Below are 23,595 nucleotides of genomic sequence, written 5' to 3'. Positions count from 1 at the left end.
ATTTATAACATTTTCAAGTATATAGAATATTTGAGTTTTATTTTATTGATTTGTTTTTAATTATTAAGGACTAAATTAACACCAACACTCTTTTAGTCTATTGACAATAAATTCTTTACATAAAATACTTATTTAAAAAAAACCAAAAATCAAGTTTCAAAGTAACACAAAGTGAAAATACATGTGTATTAAAATACTAACTTTACATCTATGCATGCTTTTTAATTTTTCTTTAAATTGGGAGCTTTTGTCATGTATTTATAAATAAAAAAAACTAAATTAGCATTAAATTAGGGAATAAAAAAAAGGGACAATATTCCGTTGAATTGGAAAACACTCATGCAACAGCAAGCAGACCACTATTGATAAATCATGATCCTAATGGTCATTTCCGTAGAACTTTTTGATTTATGCAAAGACTATGTTTTTCAAACTACAACTGCTAAAGCCCTAAAATTTTATCATTTATATCCAAATACATACCTGCCCTTTTTGTTTAAGTAATTGTGTACATTCCTCTTTTAAATTTGAAAATCATGTTTAAGTTTTTATACTTGACACACATTAACACCAATCAACTAAGGTTTTCACCCTACATTAACTGGCATTGATGAAATTTATCTTATTTTAATAAAATAAAAATAGTTTTTATATATATATATATATATATATATATATGTGGTTTTCCCATGACATTATTAACATGTTCACAAAGAATTACAAAAACTAAAAATAACCAAAAGAAGTGTTCTACTCATACCTAACCTCATTATCCATTATTAACCATTAGAATTCTTACTTTCATGTAAAAAAAAACAATTTAGATCATATGTGCTCATGTGAAATCATTAGCATTTCTAATAAAAAATAAATAAATTAAAATAAATGCATGAAATAAATGCATGAATCTCTCAAAGGCAACTCATAACTCACTGGTATGTACAAAGCAATGGCAAATGGCCAAGTTTATAGATGAGTCATCATGTTAAGTGATTTCAGCACATTCCCTACTACTATTTTTTAAAGCTATTGCTATACTTCCTTGTCTGTTATCTGGATGGCAGAAATCTCTCTATTTATTTATGTATTAATTTAATTTTGCCATTTTGTGATTTTTTAGATATTATAATATCAACAATTCTACATCTAAATGTCTCATCAAACATTACATGTTGCCTTGTTTCCAAGTTAAATCAAGTATTTTTTTTTCTAACAAAATTATATTAGTTTGATAATTCATATTAGTTCTAATTGTAAATATTATGTAATTTTGTGGGCTTAAGATTGCCATAATAGTCTAAGGGTGCTTTTAGTTAGCTGTAATTGAAAAAACAATGAATTTCATATTATAGTATAATTATAAATCATGAAATTGAAAATGTAGTGAAATAACAAATCCGGTTTAGTCAATGAACGGCTACTTATGAGCAACAGTGATTTAATTTCTTATATAACTTTTTTTTATAAATTTTTTAATATTTACATCAAGTAAAGTGATTTGTTTTAATTGTCATACTGACACAGTAACACATGGTCTAATCAAATATTCTAAGTTCGTTATCTTAGTCAATTTTCTTTAGAATATATTATTATTTATATAAATTAATCATTATTTTTTTTAAATATTAGTATGAATTTTAAAAATTTTAACTAAGTAAAAAAATATTAAACTTGAAGTAATACTTTGATTCTAAAATATTTATTAAAAAAAAACCAAACCAAGTACAACCAGTTTAGTCTTTTTCTAATTCATTTTCAGTTTTGTACTTTACCTTATTATTATTATTATTATTATTATTATTATTATTATTATTATTATTCACATATATATTTTATATTTTTAAAAAAATCAACACTAACCATATATATTAACAAACACCAACTCTCAAAAAAAATGTCAAGGAATAATAATGGACTAGACACATAAAGGTAATTAAAGCCCTATTATTTGTAGGTCTAGAAAATATTTCATAAATCAAACTATATTATATTATTTTTATTTGCTTTTAATTTTTGTTTAATTTTATTTAATTATTAAAATTATGAATAGGAAGAGTATTAGATTAGCGGGGCAAGAGTCAAGACCAACACGAAACCGGCAAGTAGGGTATCTTCACAGGTGAGATACTGACATCAAGACCAACACGTGTCAGTCACCCTCCCCCACACAACCTTTCTCTAATATTAAATTAATTAAGTTTCGTTGTCAAACCCATCCAGCGTAGGACAAGTTTTCTTCTTTCAAAATGGGACCCACTCTCACCACCATCTATCTATTGGGACAGCTAAGCGCGTGGCAGATCTGTAATTTCTCCTAACTTATTAAAAAAATCACCCTTTTTCATGGCTCTCGTAGTGCCACGTGTCCCTCTATCCCATTCCTCTTCTCATAAACCAATGAAGTAGAAGAACAAGCACTTAGACCCCAGACTCCAACCAACCACTTCACACAAGAAAGAAAGAAAGAAAGAAAGAAAGAGTTTTGAATGGCGAGTGAAGCGGAGGAGAAGAGCTACTGGGGAATGAACGGACGAGCGTGTGACACGTGCAGGGGATCACCGGCTCTGATCTACTGTAGAGCAGATTCGGCGTTCCTCTGCGGCACGTGCGATGCGCGTGTGCACGGGGCGAACCGTGTCGCGTCCCGGCACGAGCGTGTTTGGGTTTGCGAGGTTTGCGAGCAAGCTCCCGCCGCCGTCACCTGCAAGGCCGACGCGGCGGCGCTCTGCGCCGCCTGCGACGCCGACATCCACTCCGCCAACCCCCTCGCTCGCCGTCACGAGCGCTCACCCATCGTCCCCTTCTTCGACTTCCCAGCCACCAAAACCCTCCTCTTCAAACCCTCCGACGACGATGACGACGCTGTCGCCGTCGACCCCACCGCTGCCGCTGCTGAAGAAGCCGAGGCCGCGTCTTGGATCTTACCAAACCCTAACCCTAACCCTAATCATAAGGGGATGGAGATGCTATTTGGGGATGTAGATCCGTACCTGGATTTCGATTATGCCGCTCCGGTGATGGATAGCGTCGTGCCGGTGCAGACGAAGGTAATTGGTGGCTCCGGCGGTGCTCCGCCGGTTCTCGCCACGGATGGATGCATCGAGCTTGATTTCACCCGGGCCAAGGCTTCTTATAGTAGCTACAACACCACCCACTCCTTCAGCCACAGCGTAATCCTCTCTCTCTTTCTCTCTTTCTCTGTAGCTCTAGATCTATGAAAACTCGGATGGTTGTTGATCTCTATGATGAAATCGAAGCAGGTATCATCGTCGGAGGTGGGAGTGGTGCCGGACGGGAACGGGAACGCGATGGCGGATGTGACCAACCCTTACGGAAGCGCAGGGAGGCCATCGGCGGCGGTGGTGGCGATGGATCGAGAGGCGAGAGTGATGCGGTACCGAGAGAAGCGCAAGACTCGGAGGTTCGAGAAGACGATCCGCTACGCATCTCGCAAGGCCTACGCCGAGACACGGCCACGGATCAAGGGCCGCTTCGCTAAGCGATCGGAGATCGAGACGGAGATCGATCCCATCTTCTCCTCCGGCTCCGGCGCCGGCGTCGCCTCTACCGCCTTCATGATCGATCCCGGCTATGGCGTTGTTCCTTCCTTTTAATCAAAATGATCTCAACCGTTGGATGAGATCTGGATCTGGATCTGGATCTCTCGCTCTCTCTGTTTTTATATATATAATTTTTTTTTTGTTATTTTAATAATTCTGTAAATTATGCTTAGTTATTTTACTCGTTGGAAAAACGAGTTTTTTTTTTTTTTTAATTTCTGGGCTTTTTTGGGGACCAGAATGGGAAACGTTTTAATGTATCATGTATGCAACTAGTTTTGTTTTATGGGAAACGAGTTCCTAGTTAATAGACTTTTAATATTGTTTTTCTTTTTTTTTATTTGTTTTATTTGTAACTTAATTAATTATTTATGTATTTAAATATGTTTGGTTCTGAATGTGTGGATTCTTCTCGAATAATTACGGGGATTTATTAAAAAAAAATAATTCACTAAATTAATCAATAATACTGATTGTTTATTATTATGTTTAAAAAAGTCATTTTGATTTGAGTTGATAATCATGCCTTTTCTGAGTTTTCTCAAGCTTTCAAAATTAAGAAAAAAATTTCCACCATTTGTTTTTCACATTAAATAGGAGTTTTTTTTTTTGATATAATAAAAGAAATAAGCAGAAATTTTTGTTGTCTCGGCTATAATAAATAATTTAAAAGCCAAGACATTTATAAAAAATATCTTTAATAGGATTAAAATAAGTCGATAAAATGGAGAGGTGTTGTTAGATCAATTATGATGTATTGATTATAAGAGAAAAGATAGAAACACTCCAAGTGAAAGGTGGTAAAAAAGAAAAATAAATCTAAAAAATTTTTATCAAAAAATTTACTCAATTATATGACAGAATTTAGTTTATCATTTTTTCTTTTTACCCATATAGCAATAAAGAAAATGAAGAATTTAATTTATCTGTCTTTGATTTTTTTTTTTCTCTATTTTATATTTATTCATGTAATGTGACATTTTTATTCAATAAAATACACTTCTTTCTTGCTGTGTGAGGAAACTTAACATTTCACATTAATTTTGAGAAATCATATGCAATATTTCAATTAAAAAAAAAGTGATTTAAAAATTTGAAAAATTTCAATAGTTATCCAAAAAACCAGACAACAAGTAATAATGCCATTGACAAAACAAAACAAAATAAAACAAAATTTAAATAAATTAAAAAAAAAAACCCCAAATTTCTCAACCATGTATGCATGGTTAAGAGTCCCCACCACACTAAAAATCCAACCAACTTGAGAGAATGACAACACAAATGAAAGTGTCTCTCTGCCTTTCTCTACCCACAAACAAAATTAGCACAATAAATACAGAAAATGAAATATTAATTTAAAAAAAAAAGAAATAATAATAATAATAATAATAAATATAAAAATTTAATTGGAGAAGTAGTCATCCATGGAACACTCATCCAATTCATTGGGGCATTCTTCTTCAATCCTCCAACTCTCAGCTACACCAGACTCATCAATCTCATCCATTAAGAGCTCTAGCACCTATCAATTCATTGAATATGACAATAATAAAAAAAAAACATTATCAATTATCATTTAAAAAATATATGATTTAGTTTACCAACTATAGCTGAAATTACAATATTTTTTTTTAATTGCAATAATGCATAATAATTTATATACTCATTTTTTTTTATAAAAATTACATGTAAATTATTTTTGTTTGTTTATATATCTCTATGGTTACAGATTATTTAAATAGTTTTTGTTCAAGTCTTTGACGTATGGTTTTATAGGAACCATATGTTTTAAATCATTTCATAATGAAGTACTTATTATAAGAAAGACTTTCTTAGCAGTATTTTTCACGTGTATAATAATTCAAACTCATAATCAATTATTAAGCGACCTTTGTAAACAACTTAAATAGTTTATTGTGTTCATTTTATTTAATTTTAAAAATAAAAAAATTTATACTTTATAAAATTTATAAATTCACTATTAATCATAACAATTTTACAAGATATATAAATAAATATAATTTTTAAGGTATTTTATAGTAGTTTCCTCATTGTTTAATAATTTAAAGTAACATTTTTAAAAAATAATATATATACCTCACATACCCCTCATATGTATGTGTGTGTGTATATATATATATATATATATATCCATATGAGTGCATTTTCTATGGACGTAAAAATGCCCTAGTAAATGTTAGATATAAATTTAACGGTTACTATCCATTCATATACAATATCTAATAATAATATTTAACGGTATTAAAAATATAGAAAATTAATAGTATGTCTGCACATCATCCTTATAAATTATGACCATTAGTTCATGATCTAACATCTATCATCAAATGTTTCTATTTTTTAAAAAGCTAAATATATATATATTTATAAAACTTATTATTTATATATATATATATATATAAATTATTAATAATAAAAAAGTGATACCTCATTCATGGTGGGACGCCAAACAGAGGATTGTCTGATACAATAAGAGGCAATAAGAATTAATCTCTCAACTTGATGTTTGTCATATTGATCCCCAAGTTTTGGATCTACCAATTGAGTCACATCCCCAACTTCTATCAATGGCTTTGCCTATTTAATAAAATAAATAAATAAATAAAGGTTATAATTTTTAATATAATTAAAATTTTTTTTTAAAAAAACTGACCCACAAAATCAAGCTTTGTCTTGATGAATCCACAGGTCTCCTGCCAGTAACAATCTCCAAAAGAAGAACTCCAAATGCATAAACATCAGTTTTCTCATCAACAATTCCATGCATGAAATATTCTGGTGCTAAGTACCTGCTCAATTTAATCATATTAAAAATTTTCAATTATATAATATATATTTATTTATATATATATTTTTTAGCATTTAATTGTTTACCCAAATGTGCCTTCAATTGGAGTGACAGAGTGATGAGTCCATTGCCTTGGAAGCCATTTTGCAAGCCCAAAATCAGAAATCTATTTTAACAATATTCAAATATCATCTTTTAGCAATCATTTAATTAATTAATTAATTAATTAATTTGCATGAGATTATTAGTATTATTACTTGAGGTTCGAAATCTGCTCCGAGAAGAACATTGGACGCTTTAATATCACGATGAATTATTCGGCGTTTGCAACATCGGTGAAGATAATTCAAACCTCTAGCGATACCGATGGTAATCCGGTATCTCACAGACCATTCGAGAACCTTTAAGTTTCTTCCTGTAAAATTTAATCAATAAAATTAAAATAAAGATAAATATTTACTAAATTAACTAATATGAGACTATTACCATGTAAAGCAGAAGCCAGAGTTCCGTTAGGATAAAAATCAAAGATGAGATGAAGCCCATTTTCAATGCAACATCCTAACAAGTAGGCAGTATTGGGATGGAAAACATGCCCAATGATGCCCAACTCTGTTAGGAATTCCTTCACTTTGTGGTCATCTTCATTGCATTTAGCCAATCTTTTTACCGCCACACTTTGTCCATTACTTAGTGTTCCTTTATATACCTCGGCATAACCCCCTCTTCCGACAATATTATCTAAAAATCATGCAAACATTTAATTAATCGATGTGGGACTATTAAAATTAGAGTTCATCGTTTGTTTTGAACTAAATAACTTTGTTATAGGTGTCTTATCCACTAAAATGAATAAAAGAATTTAGTTAAAAGACTATATTGAACTTTTTATTTTTAAATATATGTAAATTTGTGGATTTTACCCGCGTGGAAGTCATTAGTAGCTTGTGAGATCTCATCAAAGTTAAAGCAACGCCAAGAAGGCCGGAGTTGGGCTTTGTTGGATGAGTATTCATAATCTGTTTCTTTTCCATTATCATCGACACGAAAGAATGGAAGAAAGAGCTTGACAGTGGAAAGACGACGCCAAATATTTGTGCGGCTATTACTAGTATTCTCATTGCTTGATGGACTTGAACATTCCTCAAGAATTGCTTCGGCACAATCTAGAACACCTCTTGGCGAGCTCTTTTCACCGATGCTTTCTCTCTTAGAAATAGAACTAATTGTGCTCGATGAGTTCTCTCTCACTAATTTTGAACTAAAAAGCTTTTGTTGTTGATGATTTTCTGCTAAAAATCAAACTAAGTTCAAATAATATATGTTTGGTTTAAATTTAATAATTATATGCTAATTGAAACACAAACCTTTATCTTCGGTATAATTTTTAGAACGACCTTGTGTTCCAATTGCTATCACCAAACAAGACTCGGGAGCATTTTTGAAGCAATACCTTGTGATTTCAAATGAGCTCCTAGCGAAATATTACAAAAAAAAAATTATATATTCTAGTGTGTGTATATATATATATATATATATATATATGAAAAGATTAATCGATATGCGACTAATAGTTTTATTATATAAATACCTCAAAGAAGAGTTTCTTGAAGTGCCAATGAGGAGGAAGTTAGCATTGATTAGCCAAGACTCATCAACGAGTCCCTTAGCAATGCTTGAGGCAATCTTGATCTTCGCTTCTAATTTTACTTGTTTATCTTGGCAAACATCGGCAAAATTTGCAAGCATAGAAATTACACTAGCCTTGGCTTGGCGTAATTTAATCTTGTCAATTCTCTTCTCATCTTTACCAACTAATAATTCAAGTAAAAATCACTTAGATTTTTTATCATGTAAAACATGCGTCTTCTAATTCTCTCATATTTAAAATCTTTAATATACATATAAGTGCAAGTATATAGATAATTATAAAATTTGAAATTATGAGATATTTATACTTAACATTTGAAATTTTGCTAAACTTAAAGAAATATAATTACTTTTTGGAGCTAACATAGGCAATTTTGTATATATGCAAAAGATATTAAACCGAAAAGTGAGATATAAGCCAAGAACATAGAGCAACAGCGAACATGATAAGTATAATTATAAAATACGAATAAGCGAGATATTTATATTTAAAGACTGCACTGAAAATTTGTCATTTTAAATAGGTATTTATAGGTTTGAAATAATATACTCAACTATGTATATAATCAAAAGGAAGTCAAAAAGTGAGATACAAACCAAGATAATGAAAAAGCAAAAATGAACTTATAAAATACTAAAAAAACGAGATATTTATATTTAAAGACATCATTAAAAATTTGTTAACTTAAAGAGGTATTTATAATTTTCAAATAACATACTCAACTATGCATATATATGTTAAAAAAATAAAAGCCGAAAAGTGAGATACAAACCAAGAACATGAAGAGCAACAATGGTGTCATTAGGATGAGCGGCAACAGTGACGGCCCAAGAGAGAAGGTCAATGCTTGTCTTCTTCTCTTCAAGTGAAACACCAACAAGAATCTTAGTAACAAGAGAACACTCCTCCAATGAATCCATGGCTTGAAACTAATGACTAGCTAGTGAGAAGTAGTTATACAAGAGTGATATAATGATAAGGTTGGTGGTTATTTAGAAATGAAGCAAAGGTTGTGTGGAGGGCCATTGAGTTTATCTTGGTGTTGAAGACAAAGCATGTGTGACCATGAAATCAGTCATTAATTAGAGAACTTTAACTTTATATAAGTTTTGAGGACTTGATTGGACTCACCATTAGACCATGAAAAAGATGAATTGAAGATATGGATAGTATATTATCTTAGCTAGAATGAGATCAAAGTGGGCATTAATGGAGATGGAGCTTAAAAGGGAAGTCAATATCACACCTCTTTTTCTTTTTCTTTTCATTTTTTTTTTACTTCTTTGTTTTTGTGGAGTAGTTGGTAAGGTGTTAAGGATGATTGATTTGAGAATGTGAATTACTGTGTTAATTGATTCATTGCTATATTGCTTTTTAGTTTTGGTAGGATTCATTAATAAAGTCTTTTTTTAATTTGTATGCACCTTTCAAATCATATCTTTTAACTTTCTCACAATTGACATTTTTATTTATTGTGGAATATATGAGTGATGAAATAGATGATATATGAGTGACACTTATGGTTTTATCAATGAAATAATAAAGAAAAATTATTTTGGTTTTGAAATCATTAAAACAACTCTATTAAAAAAAAAACAAAAATACACTATATAAGCAGAGAGAAATGGATCTATGCTTATAACTCTATATTTTAACCAATTGAGGGATATTTTGATTTTAAATTAATGAAATTATAGTTTATTTATTTATTTTTAATAGACAAGAGATAACAATCAAGAGTAATATAAAAGGTAATAATCAAAATAATGGATCCAATTAGACAGTTATCTATTCTACTTTTGGTTAAGTTTTGTATTCTTGTGCACTAACATCTAACTCTCATATACTCCAAGAGTTTGATTAAAGGAGTTGTCATTTAATCTACCTTAAATCATTAGCATATTTAAAAAATTATGAATAATAGAAAAATAACAATATTTCAATTTTCATATTTTTACAAAATAGTTTTTCAAATTACTTGTCCTTTGTATGATAATCATAAAATGTGATGTTATACAATTTGAAAAATAATAATAATAATAATAATAATAATAATAATAATAATAACACGATTAGTTGGAAATACATGATTCAAACAAATCAAGTGTTTAGTTTGGAGGATTTAAAAAAAGAGATTGGATTTGGAAGTGCTTTATCCATTGATTTTGGATGAATTTGGACTCCAACTAGTGAGTATTTTATAAATAATAAATAAAATATAATTATAGTGTAATTAATATGAGTAATATAATATATAATTGATATATTATATTATATTAATTATTTTAATAAATCATGAATATTTTTATTTTTATTTTTTTATAATAAATTAAGTATATAATAATTATATTAATTACTTATAGTATTTGAAATTTGAATTTATATTTACATAAAATAAAATGTATATTTGATAATATATATTAATTATTTATTATATCAGAATGGGGTAACCTCACCATGAGTGACCATAATATGTAATTAAAGTAAAAATACATCAAACCAACACACACGTTTTCTAAAATCCAAATTTACAAATTCTGACATTATGTGATCCAGCATTACAAATACATCCAACTAAAAATTGAATTTGACTCTTCTGAATTTTCATATATAAGAATTTATAAATATAAATCCAATGCATTTTCAACTACATTCAATCAAACGCCCCAAAAATGTTTTTTTTTTATAACTAGTGGTTTCACCCATTTGATGATGGTGTGTTTAACTCCTCCGGGGAGCTTCTCAACATGCATTCGACTAGAACTAATATCTCGAAGAAGAATGCTGAATGTATAAACATCACAACTCTCCAAAACTTCCCCTATGGCTTCCTAGAGCACAATGCTTGCCTCGATGTTTCTATGGATTTTATATATGGTGTCAAACTCTTATTTTTTTTCATACGAATCCAAAGGGAATTTCATTCTTTTTTTTATTTAATCTTTATAGATAAGGATACAAGTTTAACACAGAAATGGAAATAGATCCAAACGCTCAATACTTTGTTATGTAACTTGTGTTTTAGGAATTACCAATTAATTCCTAGATAAAAAATGAAGAAAAAAAAACATTGATTTCCATACCACTCATTTAATAAAATTCTAGAACCTTGGATTACTAACCGGTGTATAGTAAAAGTACAATAACTGAAATGATCATAACAACATCATATATTATTATATAGTGTTATTTTAGAGATAATATAATGTCATGATTTATTGGGACTCATTAGGATAAGTATTCTATAAATAGATTATGAGAGCTTTTTCCCAAAGAAAAGATATAAAAAGGAAGTGAGGGCTTGGAAAAGAAGGCAGAGAAAAAAGAAGAGTGTTCTTAGGCCTGATTGGTCTCTCCGGTGATTTTCTTCAGTGATCCGGCTGGAGGAAAGTGATTCCTATTATTTTTCTGTTTTTTAGTTTATTTTTCATTGATCTACAGCTTTGTGGGCTTATTATTTTCATTTTGTGATTGTACGAAGTTTAATTGAGAACTTGAGTTTGGATTGTTGTTTGGTTAATATACCAATTTGATTACTGATTTTCTGGACAATTAGGTTTATATTTCATCTGAAAAGACAGTTTGAAGATGATGATCTTGTATTGAATTCACTGTTCCATTGATTCTCTCATTTCTGTTTAGAAATTCATTACATATAATTCAAAAAAAATTTATATCATGTATTAATTGCCAAAGGCTTTGGGCTGAGCTCAGAAAATAAGCAGATGTAAATTGGCCATGGAAATTAGAGAGAAGATTGAAGTTGGGCATTAGTCATAGACAATGAGTCTTTGGCCATTGCAAACTCCATCTTTACACATGCATGATATGAGAGATTCATACTCATATATGTATTTAAATAAATAATTATTTAAAAATAACTAATATTAAACTATTATCAACAAACCATTTTTTTTATTAGGTAACACTTTTTTTAAAAAATAAGATAATTATGTTCAATTTTTTTTCTCAAAAATATTTATTCCACAAGTAAATAGATAAGCAACTACTGTCACGGCTTTATCATCCATTAAATTTAAAAAAGTGAATATTATTTTAGTCTTTAAATCCTTACCTTTGCTATGGATATTGCTCTTATTCTCAACCACAACTATGATATAAATGAATTAAATTTACATAAAGCACATGATATATATATTTATGTCCTAAAAAGTGGACTACATAACAAGTGCACAAAGAAAGAACATACACAACATACCAGAAAAAGTTCATATATATATATAGTTATATATAGTTCACATATTAACTAATTAAATTTAGATTTTAATTCTAATTGAGAACCACAATATCAAGGCCGTCTTAGCTCAGTTGGTAGAGCGCATGGCTTTTAACCATGTGGTCGTGGGTTCGAGTCCCACAGACGGCGTTTCCCTCTCACTATTTAATTATTTTAAAAAATAAAAATTCAGATAATTTTTTTTTAAAAAATTTCATAACAAATAAAACCATAAATAATAATTAATAATATCAAGAGTCGTAAAAAATAAAAAAACACCACATCAAATCATAACGTGCTAAACTCGAGCAGTAAAAATCACCGACCAGTAAGCTCACCGCACATCCCACAACGTTCTTTTCTTCCCTACCAGTTCACTCCATGTCCAAGCTCTTTTAAAGGCGGTTATGCTCACCGGGAGGTATTACACCCCCAAAAGCCACGCCGAAAAAGGACGGCTTATCATCACCGGCCATTATCACCAACACCCGCTCCTCGGAAATCGTGTTCGCCGCGATCTTCCTGCAATCATCACCGTTCGATACTGTCCTCATTCCTGCCTCGAGATTCGTGTTCCCGGAGACAGCTCCGGCGTGTTGAAACCGCTTCCAATATGAGCAAACAAGGAGAAGGACGGCGACGACGATGAGACCAAGCATCGCCGCTAGTCCTCCGAACACGTATGGCATCGGCGAGTACCACGCCGCCGCCGCCGGCGGCACCGCCCACGCCGTCTCCGAGCTTTCTCCGGTGGAAGTTCCCATAGTTTATATATATATATATTTTTTATTTTTTATTTTATTATTTTTTTATGAAGAGGAGTAGGAGTATACTGATAGCTCAGTATAAGTTGGAGAATGGAAGGGTTTTTATAAGTTTTGTTATTAATTAATTAATTTATTTATTTATTCATATTGCTATATATATATATGTGAAAGATATTTCATTGGCTGACGTCAACAGATAGTCAGATAGTTTGCTGATAAACTTTGATTTATTATTTAACAGTAATCACTGATTATAATTGTTATATATTTTTTAAAATTGTGTATAAATGGATAAAATCAATGTCCATAAATTTAAAATCTAAAAACGTAAATATAGTATTTTTTTTTTTTTGTACTTAGTAAATATAAGAATTTATATGGCTAATATTCTCAATGTTCTTTATTTAGATTATTTTGAAATTTATTAGATGTAGAAAAATCATGAAAAATTGGAAGTATTTCATTTAAATTTTAGTTTAGAAGTTAATGAAATATAAATTGGCTAAATTATTATAAAAAAAAAGGGAAATACTAGTGTGGGCTCCTTTCTTTCCACCCGGCCTTTAATTGGGGATTGACCGGTTGAAAAGCATGGATCACAAATCAAAATTTAATTTTTTTTTTATTTCAGATGATTGCGGGTTCGTGACTCCTATTAGGGGCAAGCCCCTAATATTAATTACCCCAGACAATGTCATGGGAACCTCCGATTAAGAAACAAGTGCGAATGAGAAGTAACTGAGTAAACATGATAATTTTTTTTATATTTTATTTCAAAGATGCATGCGAATACATGACCATAAACAAGAATACAAAAGAAGAAAAGCTATTCTCAAGAGAGCTTAACAAGAGATTTTTTTTTTTTAAAAGAAGAAAGAGCTATTTCTATCATGCTCTTCAAAAATTTATTTTTTTAGTTTGGGCTCTTAGCTCCTATCATTTGAAAGTGTGTCGGAAGATCCTTTTAGCTTTGTGGATGTAGCTCTCCTCAATTTCTTTTTTATGTGGGTTTGTGTCTTGAAACATAGCTTAGTCCAGCTGCGACCACTCTACATTTACTGAGTTGCCTACTTGGCCATTTTTGCTTCTTTTTATCGTCGAAGACTTTGGCTCTTTCGCTTGTAAAAATCTCCAGCTCCTTGACTTGTGAAACTCCTCAAGCCTTTGGCTTCTTGGTGCCTTAAAACTTCAGAGTTGCATTTGTCGTTTACATGATGCATTTAGGTCTTAGCTCTTCGATGCTTTTTGAGCCTTGACCATTTGATAAAGTCGTGACCTTTAACATGGCTAGGGTCATTAACTTGATAATTTTTGACTTGATTTTTAAAATGATCCTCAAACTCTGAAAGAGATCTTATAATGGGCTTAGAAAAAAATCTTTTGCTAACTCAACCTTTTTCAATGAATGTTGACGAGAAACATTTTTTTGGTGAAAATTTTCATTCCTTTTTTTATTCATCATCATTTTTTTTTCTCTGTGAAATTTTCATTTTTTAACTCTTCCTTTCATTTCAAGAATTTTTACTTTTCATTGCACCTCTTTTCACTCCAACGAGTGTCGAAAAGACCTCCAAGTGAGTTTTCAAGAAAAATCTTTTGTCAACTCTTCTCTTTTTTTTTATGAGTGTTGACGAGAGATATTTTTTTGTGAACTTTTCATTCATTTTTATCACTTCAAGGAATTTTTTTTATTCTTCTTTTCATTTTAACTTTTTTTACTCCAATGAGTGTCAAAAGACCTCAAAGTGAGCTTGAAGAAATGGTTTGACTTTTTTTATGAAAAAAATTTCTCTTTACCCCAAAAAGTGTCAAAACTTGAGGTGGAATTAGAAAAAAATTATGAAAAAAATTTCTCGTTACCCCTAGAAAGTCGAGACTTCAGGTGGAATGAGAGAAATTTCATGAAAAAAATTTCTCGTTACCCCTAGGAAGTCAAGACTTCAGGTGGAATGAGAGAAATTTCATGGAGAATTTCTCGTTACACCAGAAAGCCAAGGCTTCAAGGTGGAATGAGAGAAATCATAAAAAATTTCTCGTTACCCCTAGGAAGTCAAGACTTCAAGGTGGAATGAGAGAAATTTCATGGAAAATTTCTCGTTACCCCAAGAAAGCCAAGGCTCAAGGTGGAATGAGAGAAATCATGAAAAATTTCTCGTTACCCCTAGGAAGTCAAGACTTCAAGGTGGAATGAGAGAAATTTCATGGAAAATTTCTCGTTACCCCAAGAAAGCCAAGGCTTCAAGGTGGAATGAGAGAAATCATGAAGAATTTCTCGTTACCCCAAGAAAAAGCCAAGGCTTGAGGTGGAATGAGAGAAATCATGAAGAATTTCTCGTTACCCCAAGAAAAGCCGAAGCTTCAAGGTGGAATGAGAGAAATTTCATAGAAATTCTCGTTACCCCAAGAAAAAGCCGAAGCTCGAGGTGGAATGAGAGAAATTTCATAGAAATTCTCGTTACTCCCAAGAAAAAGCCAAGGCTTCGTGGTGGAATGAGAGAAATTTCATAAGATTTTTTTAGATAGGAGGCCTTACAAGAATAAAAATTACCAAAAATACCCCCACTCAAATTCATCCTTTACTCTTTTTCTCATTTTTTTACTCTCTGTTTTTTTAACCCATCCTTTCATTTTTCCCATATTTTTCCTTCTTCTCTTATTTTACTCACCCTTCTATTTTTTTCCATATTTTTTTCCTTCTCTTTTTCAAACTCACCCTTCCATTTTTTTCCATATTTTTTTGTCTTCTCTCTCTAACTCATCCTTCTTTCATTTTTTTCCATCTTTCTCTTTTTACTCACCCTTCATATATTTGTTTTTTTATCATTTTTTTCTCTCGACCTCTTTTTTTACCGAAATGCCCCCTCACCAATAAACTTCTCCTCCATATATCTTTTTTTAAAAAGAAAAATATCATCATTCTAAAAAAAAAATCAAATATGGGGACATAGCAAAATAAGACACAGGGCCTAAACTAATTTTGAAAGGAGCATGCTTGGAGTTTCTAACCATGATAATAATAATAATAAAAACTTTGCAAGGAGATAAGTAAAAAAAAAACTAGGGAGAAAGATAAAACTAGGGAGAACCACATGCAAGCTACTGCCAACTAAGACTACAGTTGCTCTCAGATCTAAATGTACTCTTTAAAAAAACAACAATGATTTGCAGGTTCTCATCCTCGATTACGGCATGCTAATCTTCAATCTTTTTAGACAAGGCTATCGAGCCGGGGACCGGGATCATGGCTTAACCGATGGTTCATTCTCTTTCATTCTCTTGTAGGGGCATAGAAAGCGAAACACCCGGTTCGCGGTAGGGAGGAGGAGTTCATCTTATTCCCGAAGCTCGAGAATTTGGATCACCGTGGGGGACAAAAGATTAGAAGCTGGAGCGGGGTAGGAGATGACGGCCTTAACACGAGTTTGTCGATCTCTGGATTCCACAAGGCCGTACTAACCATCACCGATTGACGACGGCTTCAACCACGAGGCTCGTGAGAGAGGAAGAGAAAAACACGGGAAAAAGAGAGAGAGAGAGAGAGAGAGAGAGAGAGTTCATGCTCATTCATGTGCGAGGCATTTACTTATCTTTTAAAATGCATAGGGGCATGAGCGTGCATTGTTTCTTTTTATTATTCTTTTTTTACGCTAAAAAAAACAGAATGCATGCAAGGATGAACATGCATGAGTTCCTTTTTTTAAATGCATGCATGAATCATATGTACGTGCACATAGTTTTTTAAATCTGAGCAAGGATTTATGTACACATGCATATTTTTTTTTATTAATCCATGCAAAGGATTATATATAATAACGAGATTGAAAAACATGGTACCTCTTCTTTCCCACATCCACTTGTTAAATTCTCTTTGTTTTTTTTTTCTTCCTTCTCCTCCTCTTCTTCTTCCCTTCTTTGTCTCTTTTTCCTCTGTTCTGTCTCTCCTCTCTATTTTCTCCCCGCTTTCTTTTTTTTCCTTTTTTCTTCCGTCTTCTGTCTCTCTCTCTTTTTTTCGCCTCTCCCAAAAATCCTCAATACCCCGAAGAATCTCCAACTACCGGGAGAGATTTTCTTTTTTTTTTATTATTATTTTTTTTTTAAATTTTGAATTCAAAATTCCGATCCCTATCCATAATCTCCTTTTTTTTTTGTATTTATTATTATTTTATTTTATTTATTTATTTATTTTTGAATTTCCCTCTCTTTTTTTATTATTATTCATATATATATATATATTAAATTTCAAAGCGAATATATATATATATATATTCTCTTCCTCTTCTTTTTACATTCCTTTTTTTCTTTTAAGCATCTGTTCCCCCCAAAAATCCTCAACACCCCAGAAAATCCTCAATCACGTGAGAATTTTTTTTTCAAAATTTAATTTTTTTTTTCAATTCTTATCACTTTTTTTTTTTGAATTTAAATTCTTTTTTTTTAAACTTCAAACTCCCTCTTTTTCCCTCTCTCTTTTATTCATTTTCATTTTTTTTAATATCTTATTATTATTTTTTATTTCAATTATAAATTCCTAATAGAATTAGGAATTAAAAGAAAACCATATAAACAAATGCCCCCCTTGTAGCTTCCTCACACACAATAGTTGAGGGAGGAAGGTACAAGTACTTTCAAACTTCAAAAATTTTCAGCCCACTTGAGATCATTTTTTTTTAAAATCCCATATTGAATGATATTTTCCTCAATTTCCCCAATTTAGAAACTTTTCCTTTTCTTCTTTTTTTTCAACCAAAACTTTGACTTCATATGCAGCTTTTTTTCCTTTTTCTACTTTTTATAGAATTTTCTTACATTTTCTTTCTATTTTTCTTTCTCTTTTTTGTTTGTTTGTTTGGTTTTTTTTTTAGTTTGTTGCACTTCAAACATGATTTCGACCATCCAACTCAAAGAAAAATATTCTATGAGTCTAAAAAAAAATTCATGAGTACCAGGAAAGATTTAGCCACCTGATCATCAACTTAAAGATCAACAATGGAGACCGCAATGTTTAACAAAATTTGACTTGAACTTATAAATTTCTATGAGAGGTAAATGGACCTCAACCTCAATCTCCACCGTTCATATTGACTATTGTCATGTGTTTATCATGTGGTCAAAATTTCATGAAGATTAGAGCTGATCTGGATACCCGATGAGCTACTTGATGAAAACAACATTTGTACGAAAAACTACAGATTTTTTACCAAAATCCCTCATTTCCTTGATTTTTTTTCTTTTTTTTTTTTAGAATCATATCTTTATTCAACTTGATAAAGAAAACAACATGATGGAATTTATGTTTTGCCTCAAGAAGCATCTATCACGCTCGACCAATCTTGCTCAAACAAGAGCATTGGACGTTCCGTCATAGACAAACACAAATTTTCCTTCTACAATGCGCTTTTATTCAAAAGAGAAACAAGATAATAGAACTCGTAATTTGCCTCGAGAAGCATGTACTATGCTTGACCAACCTGCTCAAACAAAAACCTTTGGACATTCCAGTCGTAGACAAACACAAGTTTTTCAAATCATGCATTACATATACATCACGGATAATATTTTTTTTCAAAAAAAGCGGCGCATTGATGGGTGGCATAGGGTCTCCTTCCATCGGCGTCGACTAGGTGATAAGCCCCAGCCGTGAGCGACCTCTATAATATATGGGCCTTCCCAATTTGACTTGAATTTGCCCCGGCATGCTTGTTGGTGATGATTGGTCTTCTTAACACCCATACCATCTCTCCTTTCTCGAAAGTTCGAATTCGAGCCATCTTATTATAGCTCGAGCCATCCTTGCTTTGTAGACTTCAAGATTTTTGTTGGGCCTCTAGCCTTCTTTCATCTAAAAGCATCAAGCTCATCCAAACGCAAGCGAACTCTATCTTCATTTGTGAGTTCGTTTTGTAAGCCAATTCTTAAAGATGGAATTTGGACTTCAAGTGGAAGAACAGCTTCTGTACCAAATACCAGCGAGTATGGTGTTGATTGAGTCGATTGCTTTCGATCGTTGTTCGGTATGCCCATAAAACTTGAGGGAAGCCTTTCGTGCCAATCCCTTTGACTTTTTCGAAACTGATTTCTTCAACAATTTGGATAATGTTTTATTGAATGCTTGACGAAGACCATTTGCTCTAGCATTATAGATAGAGGAATACCTCAATCTATTTTTGTGATGTTGAGCAAACCTTCCAACCTTGAAACTTTTTGAATGCTCGCCTGGTTGTCGGAGATGATCCTTCTAGGCGTCCCAAATTTATATAGCACATGATCTTTGAAGAATTTGATGATGTTTTTACGCCTTTACTTCCTTTTAAAGGAATGGCTTCCGCCCACGTGAGAAATAGTCGATGGCGACGATATAAAAGCGATGCCCTCTTGATGATGGTGGCTCAATAGGGACCCTATCACATCGAGTCCCCCACATCTCGAAAGGCCATGAAGAGATTGTAGGGTGTAAAGGATTAGGGTGTTGATGAATGAAATCCCCATGGGCTTGGCATAGTTTACACTTGTCTTGCATATTGTAGGCAATCGTTAATCATGCTCGACCCGATAGTACCCAATATGTTTAATCTTCAACCGCATCTTGGTCTCGACGGTGAGCTCCACAAATACGAGAATGGACTTCATGCATGACTTCTTGAGACTCCTCCTCGAGAGACATCTTAGCGAGGGAGTTGATCATATGATCTTCGATAGAGAACATCATTAACAAGGGTAAACCTCATCACCCTTTTTCTTTAAGCTGCGTAGCTCGAGACTTTTTCATCCGGGGAGCTCGCCATACTTCAAGTATTTAATGAAAGGCTCTCTCAATCATCTTCAACCACTGTCGAATTTCTTCTTTTTTTGAGCTTCTTGTTTTCTAATTCTTCATCAAAGCATGAACTTAGCACTTTCACTTTGTTTGAATGGTGACTTGGATCTCCTCTTGATCCGGATCGACCCAACTCTTTTTGCCAATTTGGCTAAACTATCCGCTTTTCCATTAATCGACACGGAAACTCTCTCGACTAACATCGAATTTGCTTCAACAATTCAATAACTCTCGATGATCTTGAAGGAGTTCTAGCTTATGAGTCTTGAAAACTTCCTTCAACTGATTTATAATGAGTTGTGAATCGCCATATATATGCAAGCTTTGAATCCCCATCTTGTTGCTAGCTCAATCCGAGCAATAAGAGCTTCATATTACGCTTCATTGTTAGTACATGGCTTTGACAAAGAAAGAGAGTATCTCGGGGATCCCACCTTCAGGGAGAAATGAAGATGAGTCGATACCGAGCTCTAACTTGAGGAATTTTTGGGTCTAATAGTCTGGTTGTATCGAAGAAGCTCCATCAAGTACATCTGCCAACATTGTTTTCCCTCTTCAATTGCCAAAGTCTCTTCATCAGGGAGATCACATCTCAAGGGAGATTCATCGGGCAAAGGATGCTGCCCGCAAGAAAAATCGCCGATGCTTGACCTTTGATTGCTTTTTGTGGAGTATAAGTTATGTCGAACTCCATGAGTATCAATGCCCATTTCGCCAATCTTCCGATGAAAGTAGTGGCACTGGTCATCAAATACTTGAGTGGGTCTATTCTTGAGATAAGAATAACTTTTATGTGAGAGCAAATAATGCCGAAGCTTCTTTCTGCAAACACCAAGGAGAGCGAGTGCTTCTCTATTGGTGTATATTTGTTTTCGACACCCACCAACATTCTACTAAGATAGTATAGGGCATTCTCCTTCCCTTCTTCATTCTCTTGGGCTAGTAGAGCTCCAAGGGATCCATCAAAAGCCGTTGTGTATAAAAATCAATGGCTTTCCTTCAATTGGTGCCGCTAACATCTTGGGGGATTCAATAAGTAGCGCTTGATTTCTTCAAAAAGCAATTTGGCATTCATTGTCCCACTAAAGGGAGCATCCTTTTTTTACCAACTTTGAGAACGGCTTGCACACTGAAAGATTGGCGATGAATCTTCGGATATAGGCTAGAGCGTCCTTGGAAGGACCTCATTGCTTCAATGTCTTTGGAGGGGGCATTTCTATGATTGCCTTAATTTTGGAAGGATCAATCTCTATTCCTCGGTGCCTCATGATGAATCCAAGGAATTTTCCAGACAATACCCCAAATGCACATTTCATAGGGTTCATCTTCAAGTTATATTTTCTAATACGATCGAACACCGTTCTTAAGTCATTAAGGTGTTGATCTTTTTGATTGTGTCTTCACCACCAAATCGTCTACATAGCACTCCACGACTTGGTGAATCAAATCATCAAAAAAATTTTTTTGTCATGGCTCTTTGATATGTTGCCTCGACATTCTTTAATCCAAAGCGGCATAACTTTGTAACGATAGATGCCTATTGGTGTCCGGAGCAGATATGCTTTTTCATCCTCCGGGTCCATCTTGATTTGGTTGTACCCGAGAGAAACCATCCATGAAAGAAAAACATCTCATAAGAGGAAGTGTTATCAATCATGATCTCCATAACGGGTAGTGGAAAAATCATCTTTGGGACATGCTTTGTTTAAGTCCACGAAGTCCACACAAATTCGATTTGCCCATTCTTCTTCTTGGCGAGGGCACTATCTTTGGCAATCCAATTAGGGTACTTTTCCTCCCTTATGAAACCAGCTTCGATTAGTTTCTTGGTTTCTTCAATGACGCTCTCCTCTAGATCAAACTTCATTTTTCTTGGTGCTTGTTTTACTGGTGGAAAACTTGGGTCAATGGCGAGCTTATGCACTGCTACTCCTGTGTCAAGTCCTGGCATCTCCTTATAACTCCATGCAAAACAGTCAATATACTCCACAAGAATGTTTTGAATGGCTTCTTTCTCTTCTTGAGCTAGTTGTGCACTTAGAAAAGTGGGTTTAGGATCGTCCTCACTTCCCAAGTTGATTTCTACCAACTCATCAATTGTAGCTTGACCTCCATCTTCAAGTTCGGGGTGCATCCTTCAATTTTTATATCTTTCATGAGGTGGTCATCCGATACTTCTTCACTGGATCTTCATCTCCCTGCATCCCCGACCCTTCAATAGCTGACACCATGCGACATTCACATATTTGCTCATCTTGAAACCCAAGACCCCTCTTGCTCAAGCCTTGGCCTTGCATAGCAATCTTGAAAGGATGCCAAAGCTTCTCAAATAGAATATGCCTGTCTCTTGAATGCTTCAAACTAACCCCAGCTTGCTTTATCAACTTTCTTAGCTTAGGAGGATAGTAGTTTGGAATCCTCAAAGGCCAAGGTTCTTCATCTTCCATCGGCTTGTTCATCAGCATATCTTCATCATCAGATTTATTGGGATCAGACTTATAAAAGAGAATCCCTCTCTCCTCTTGGTGGCGAGAAGGCACATAGAAGGTAATGAGCCGCTCTACCGAGTTAACATGCAGCTCATCCAGAGCTTTGTAAAGGCCTTCCGGTATTCTTGTAACATACAGAGAGCTTTCAACCGGAACTTCATCATCATCATCATCTTCTGTTTTAATTGGTAGAAATGAAAGTTCTTCTCCGTCAGAACCATCACTTCCAAAATATCGGCTCCTCTTGTGACGACAAGAAGTTGAGTGAGCGATTTGTACATCTTCATGATCTTTTTCTTCTTCGGAAGACTCTGTGTCACTTCCAAAGTGCGGTTTCAAAGGCAGAAATGAAACCTTCTTCTGAGTGAGCTTGGTAGTTTTAGTAACTTTCATAAGAGCGTCATCTTTGGCTGTAGAAAGCTTGCCCCCTTTTGGTGTATCCACAAAATATCTTGCATCCTCATAGTTGATTTCATGCACACCAAACGGTTGAATCTCCCCATCTATGCGGTATACATCATCATCCTTCATGTACTTCAAACATTGGTGCAAAGTGGAAGGAACCACATAATTTTCATGTAGCCATGGTCTTCCCAACAATGCTCTATAGGAAGCATCTGTGTTGATAACATGAAACTTCACATCTGACGTCAGCTTCCCAATTTTAAAAGGGAGAGTAATTGACCCAAGGGCTTTTTGACTATCTTTGGTTAAAAGCCTTGGACAACAATCTTTTTCAGTGATAGATGATATGTCTCCAACGCCAAGGCATGCAAAGTCTTTAGTGTCATCGAGTTCTTGATGAGCTCTGGATCAATGAGGATTCGGTTAACCCTTGTCCCATCACAAGACCCAGTAACATATAAGGGCCTATTGTGCTCCTTTTGTCCCCAACAACAAGTCCTTCTCCGAGAAATTAATCTCCGGAGAACCAAATGCGTGAGAGCTTACGTCATATGAGCTTCACAGAAAATAAAGCTTGATACTCTCACGGGTTTTTGCAAGACATGGATCAATGTGTCTCCGAGCTCCCTGTGACATCATCGGCAGCATCAAAAAAACACTTAGTTGAGCTGGAATCTTCTTCAAGTGGGCAGTAATATTGTAATCTTGTGTCTTCGAAGTAGAAGTCTTCCGTGGTTGCACAATATCTTCATTAACATCAATCACTTTCTCTTTCCCTTTATCTTTAGTGCCACGTGCTTGCTCGAGAAGCCTTCGCACGTTGTTAATCATTCGAGGCTCCTCCTCCTCATCTTGGTGGATGC

The 23,595-nt window shown here is 33.5% G+C and overlaps 3 protein-coding genes and 1 non-coding gene across 4 annotated transcripts; 2 read left to right on the top strand and 2 right to left on the bottom strand.

Moving 5' to 3' along the window:
- The first annotated feature begins 2,408 nt into the window (after positions 1-2,408).
- On the top strand, positions 2,409-3,879 carry LOC120268894 (zinc finger protein CONSTANS-LIKE 5-like). The gene is made up of 2 exons (XM_039276154.1): positions 2,409-3,170; positions 3,261-3,879. The coding sequence occupies exons 1-2, from the start codon at positions 2,487-2,489 to the stop codon at positions 3,612-3,614; spliced, it is 1,038 nt and encodes a 345-aa protein (XP_039132088.1). The 5' UTR covers positions 2,409-2,486; the 3' UTR covers positions 3,615-3,879.
- Positions 3,880-4,685: 806 nt separating this feature from the next.
- On the bottom strand, positions 4,686-9,070 carry LOC120268893 (probable receptor-like serine/threonine-protein kinase At5g57670). Its single transcript, XM_039276153.1, has 10 exons — positions 8,793-9,070; positions 7,961-8,183; positions 7,737-7,843; positions 7,293-7,658; positions 6,856-7,110; positions 6,627-6,784; positions 6,456-6,535; positions 6,235-6,370; positions 6,009-6,158; positions 4,686-5,082 (listed from the first exon to the last, which is right to left on the bottom strand). The coding sequence occupies exons 1-10, from the start codon at positions 8,938-8,940 to the stop codon at positions 4,963-4,965; spliced, it is 1,743 nt and encodes a 580-aa protein (XP_039132087.1). The 5' UTR covers positions 8,941-9,070; the 3' UTR covers positions 4,686-4,962.
- Positions 9,071-12,334: 3,264 nt separating this feature from the next.
- On the top strand, positions 12,335-12,407 carry TRNAK-UUU. The gene has a single exon. It is a non-coding gene; the product is annotated as a tRNA-Lys (tRNA).
- A 62-nt stretch (positions 12,408-12,469) lies between these two features.
- On the bottom strand, positions 12,470-13,084 carry LOC120268895 (protein GLUTAMINE DUMPER 4-like). The gene has a single exon (XM_039276155.1). It carries the CDS (start codon positions 13,019-13,021, stop codon positions 12,653-12,655), a length of 369 nt encoding a protein of 122 aa, XP_039132089.1. The 5' UTR covers positions 13,022-13,084; the 3' UTR covers positions 12,470-12,652.
- Between the last annotated feature and the right edge of the window lie 10,511 nt (positions 13,085-23,595).

This window comes from Dioscorea cayenensis, chromosome 9 (genome assembly GCF_009730915.1).
Source record: "Dioscorea cayenensis subsp. rotundata cultivar TDr96_F1 chromosome 9, TDr96_F1_v2_PseudoChromosome.rev07_lg8_w22 25.fasta, whole genome shotgun sequence".
NCBI classification, from domain to species: domain Eukaryota; kingdom Viridiplantae; phylum Streptophyta; class Magnoliopsida; order Dioscoreales; family Dioscoreaceae; genus Dioscorea; species Dioscorea cayenensis.
The sequence above is the reverse complement of the archived record's forward strand: the minus strand, read 5'-3'. Positions and strand labels throughout refer to the sequence as shown.

Bases quoted from the DNA above. Each gene is read 5' to 3' on its own strand.
- LOC120268895 (XM_039276155.1), bottom strand. From the start codon at position 13,021: ATGGGAACTTCCACCGGAGAAAGCTCGGAGACGGCGTGGGCGGTGCCG.
- LOC120268894 (XM_039276154.1), top strand. From the start codon at position 2,487: ATGGCGAGTGAAGCGGAGGAGAAGAGCTACTGGGGAATGAACGGACGA. The intron at 3,171-3,260 runs GTAATCCTCTCT...AAATCGAAGCAG, and splicing joins CCCACTCCTTCAGCCACAGC to GTATCATCGTCGGAGGTGGG.
- LOC120268893 (XM_039276153.1), bottom strand. From the start codon at position 8,940: ATGGATTCATTGGAGGAGTGTTCTCTTGTTACTAAGATTCTTGTTGGT. The intron at 7,844-7,960 runs GTATTTATATAA...ATATTTCGCTAG, and splicing joins TCAAGAAACTCTTCTTTGAG to GAGCTCATTTGAAATCACAA. The intron at 6,785-6,855 runs GTAATAGTCTCA...TAAATTTTACAG, and splicing joins TCTGGCTTCTGCTTTACATG to GAAGAAACTTAAAGGTTCTC.